The sequence below is a fragment of the Nansenia antarctica genome, assembly GCF_963989245.1.
Source record: "Nansenia antarctica genome assembly, chromosome: 2".
Classification (NCBI taxonomy): domain Eukaryota; kingdom Metazoa; phylum Chordata; class Actinopteri; order Argentiniformes; family Microstomatidae; genus Nansenia; species Nansenia antarctica.
Window position 1 is genome coordinate 76259406 of NC_137675.1, and position 4354 is coordinate 76263759.

General features: G+C 50.7%; 1 protein-coding gene across 1 annotated transcript in view; it reads right to left on the bottom strand.

Moving 5' to 3' along the window:
* Window positions 1-1889: 1889 nt before the first annotated feature.
* The window catches only part of LOC308150633 (anoctamin-10-like), a gene marked incomplete at both ends in the record, with an annotated part of 2755 nt that continues 290 nt past the window's right edge, over window positions 1890-4354 (bottom strand). The window contains 2 exons of the mRNA XM_080523443.1: window positions 1890-3140; window positions 3799-4354. The exon at window positions 3799-4354 is cut by the window's right edge and continues 290 nt beyond it. Of these exons, the coding sequence (XP_080379569.1) occupies window positions 1890-3140; window positions 3799-4354 (1807 nt within the window). The remainder of the gene's footprint in view (window positions 3141-3798) is intronic.

Genomic DNA, 4354 nt, shown 5'->3' on the forward strand with positions numbered 1-4354 from the left:
GACGGGCTCGTTGTAACACATGGGACGGAATAAGGAATGGTATGTTTAATCACATTTCAGACTCATACTACACATTACAGATGCCATGTCTCTCATCTCAGTATCTCATCTCAGTACCATGTATCTCTTATCTCATCTCAGTACCATGTATCTCTTATCTCATCTCAGTACCATGTATCTCATCTCAGTACCATGTATCTCATCTCAGTACTATCTCATCTCAGTACCATGTATCTCAGCTCAGTACCATGTGTGACAGTTGTGTCCTATTGGGCTCTTTCTCAGTATTGTACATCAGTAAATACAGGAAAGGCAGCTGGATCCATCAGATGTCCTTTAATCAACTGAGTGTCTGACCGTGTGTTCCTGGCTTTATGAAAGAGACACTGTTCCTATCTATTGTTTTACGTCACACATGTCATAGTTGTCCATTGAATGCCAGATGCCAGAGGTAAGGTATCACTGAGGGTCTCTACCTGCCATATGTCACAGTGTCATAGTTACAGGTTAGAGGTGAGACAGCCCTCTGGCCTCTCAGTGTGTGTGTGTGTGTGTGTGTGTGTGTGTGTGTGTGTGTGTGTGCGTGCGTGCGTGCGTGCGTGCGTGCGTGCGTGCGTGCGTGCGTGCGTGCGTGCGTGCGTGCGTGCGTGTGTGTGTGTGTGTGCATGCGGGTGTGTGTGTGTGTGTGTGTGTGTGTGTGTGAGTCCGTGTGTGTGTGTGTGTGTGTGTGTGTGTGTGTCAGATACCAGGAATTTGGAACAGTTCCTAGAATTAGAATGACAATCATTCTAGAATCAGTCTAATTCTATGAGTACAAGAACATTATGCAGCAAGTCCAGAGTGTGTATCGGGCCAGCCTCTGTATTTGAACAAAGGGCTAGAGATCATTTGAGTTTCATCCCTGATTCAATTGCAGGTGATTGTCGAGTAGCACATCACATGGGGTGAACAAAGTTCATTCCATCTACTGTACATATAAAACACACACTATAACATAATTCTGATGAATAGATTAAAAACAGGGTTTATACATTATTAATAAGTCTAGTGTTCATTGTTTTCTCTTTGACATGTAGATTAGATAGACTGTAAAGAGTTGTGTATTCAGAGTTGCACTGCTGTAAAGAGTTGTGTATTCAACCTGTAGAACAAACGAATGCTAGTTTAAAACTTGTACCCATTTACTTTCTATATCTGGCTGTATTTAAAGAAATCAATATGACTGAAGTTCACCAGCACCCACCTGTGGTATCTCGATTAATGAATGGCATGGGCCAAAAACTAACAGTAACAATTTGATTACCAATGAAGATACCCATTTAGCCCTGCCAACAAAATAAACCTAGCATAGACCAGGCAAGTACAAGAAGCCAACAACAACAACAACAACAGCAGCAACACTTAAGTAGGACTTTCTCCTGTCAGACGCATTGCTAGAGAGAGTGTAGTGCTAATCTGTAAGGCCACAGACAGACATGACCACAGAGCTTAGCCTCACTAAGCACCATCTGTTATCCCTTCTACCACTGTCAGAGGGGATGGCTTGACTGTCCGCCCAGTGCTAATTGGCAGCTGTTATTAGCGCTATACCACTGAAGGCTGGCAGTGCCCGGTCACAGACCACATTGCATAGATGTCATGACTGACCACAGTGGATACAAATCCACTACTACTACTACTACTACTACTACTACTACTACTACTACTACTACTACTACTACTACTACTACTACTACAACAAATGCCCTACTAATATACATGCATGCACAAATGCATCTAGACATAGAGACACACACACACACACACACACACAAACACACCTTTATCAAATTCTCACTCCTCACGTCTCACTTTATTTCAGTGCCATAATAACACCCCTGTCAAGATGTCTACATTGTCCGAGCGTGCGGCCGCTGTGTGAGTTCCTGTGTGCGTTGTTGTCTGTGGAGCCTGTAAAGGCAGGGGTGGCGCTGCTCTGGCTGTTCCGCTGCCTGTCTGCCACAGGACCGTGTCAGGTGGAGCAGCAGGGAGGACGGTGTCACTCCCAACAGCGGCAACTGCAGCAGGTAGAACACGTTGAGGACGTCCCACTGAGTGAAGCCCAGGAACAGGAAACTTATCTCTGGGGAGGTGGACCAAAGCAGGACGGGGCTGATCAGGACACACAGGACCTCCAGGACCCAGAAGACCCGCTCCCACAGACGGACCCACCCGGGGGACGGCCGAGGGAACGGGCGCCTCACGGCGGAGCACAGGTGCCGAGTGGCGACGCGAGACTTGAGCAGCATGGTCAGCAGGCACCAGAGGGTACCCTGTGGAAAGATCCGGGAGAAGAGCATGATGTGGCAGTAGGAGACGACCAGCTCCATGTATCTCCATGTGTGGGAGTCGTAGGCCGGCCTGGCGCTCTCCTCCTGGATCTGCCTCAGCACGGGAGGCTGCTCTACCGGGTGGCCGCGGCCACGGCCACCGGAGGGCGCTCTCCTCCTCCTCCTCTTCAGGTGTGGCAGCAGGCTGGCAGAGAGCAGCTTGAGGCCCAGGTGGGTGGCCAGCTGCACGGCCAGGTGGAAACGCAGCGCGGGGAGGTCACCCAGGACCAGAGCCCTGTAGAAGTGGACGGCGAAGTGGTTGAAGAGGCAGGAGAGGATGAGCTCAGGGAGCAGGTGTTGTTGCTGCTGGTGGTGGTAGTCGTAGTCGTGGTCGTGGTGGTGGCGGTGGTGTGATGGTGGGGCAGGCGGATGGCCTCTCTGCCCAGGCTCAGGGCTGTGGGACAGTGGGAAAGCCAGGGTCACCATCCCTCCCATGGCAGCTGTGAAAACCTCCACAGGGATGAGGATGTGGAGGAAGTGGACTAGGGGTTGTAAGATGGATCTCATGGTGGCATGGCATCTCGTGATGAGATGGTGCTGCTGCTGTCTATGGGACAGCTGGTAGGCCAGGCAGTCCATCCCAGCCATGGCCACCGTGAGAGCGATCTCAGGGAGGTAGCAGAGGAGGTGGTGTGAGATGGTCGTGGTGTGTTTCTCTCTCTCTGTGACCAGCCAGGCATCCAGGTCGAGGTAGGTGAGGATCAAAGCGGAAGAGGGGACGAGGGTGCAGGTCAGTAAGAACAGGGAGTGTTGGAGTCTCCTCCAGCTCATCTGCCCGAGGGAGAGGGCATTAAGCTGGGGCTGAAGTGTTTCTGTGTCTGCCATCCTGGGTGCCGATGCTGCTGCTGATAGAGTACAATAGAATAGAAAATAATTTAATATAAACACTTAATTGTCCACAAAATGTGTACATTTGTGTGGAATTTGTGTCTAATTAGTGTCTAAGATCTAAGATAGGGATGGGCAACTTGGATGGTGGTTTGAGCCACATGTTAAGCTTTTAACTTACACATTCAATATCAAGGGATAGCATTTATACTTCTTGGCTTAAATACCCCGATATGGGTTTAGGGGCAAGAACACTTCACAATTTCCACTGAAATTATACCTCTCGAATTTGAATTTGAATTTCAACCACAAAACAAACAAACAACAAGGGCGCTAAATAGTCAAGGTCATTATATGCATGTATAATAATAATATATGCCATTTAGCTGACGCTTTTATCCAAAGCAGCATTTAATTCAGGGCATTATTATTCTTTTTTTACATTCCCAGTCCCAGCGGGAATCGAGCGTTATTAGTGCAATGCTCTACCAACGAGGACCACGTGTCAATTATAGCCCTGAGGGTCGTTTTTTTAAATTGTGGGAATATTTGAGTACATACATGTTGCTGATGACTGGCTGTGTGTCTGGTGGGTCCCCACCGTGCCCCAGTCCTTCTCTAGACTCCTCCTCCTCTGCCTCCAGCCCCCCAGGAAGAGCCATGGCCACACCATGCTGGAGAGGCTGCAGAGGACCAGGCCCCAGCCCGGTCCCAGGGGGTAGTAACACAGAAACAGAGAGACGGTCGACTTCAGGAGGAGGGTGCGGACCACCGCGCCCTCCAGCCCGAAGGAGAGGGCCACCGCTTCGCCGAAATACTCCTTCTTGTTCTCCAGCTGCTCCCGATGCTGTGATTGGCTGAATGGTTTGAGGCCGAACCAGTTGGTCGTCCAGCTGCTCTGAAGGCTCTGGAGCAGAGAGGTGTCATGGAGGGGGTAGGTGTCCTGGATGACCCCATAGTGGAACAGGTTGGCCATGACGGCCTCCCCTGGGAGGAGGGGAACCTTCTCGAACACGTGGACCTCCTCCCACTCCCCCACCCTCAGCCTGCCCAGGATGCTCTGCACCAGGGTCACACAGTCCGCGGAGGACAGCATCCCACAGAGGCCCTCTGTGGAGCTCCGCAGCCCCCCCGGGTTCCCCACCGTCCGGGGCGGT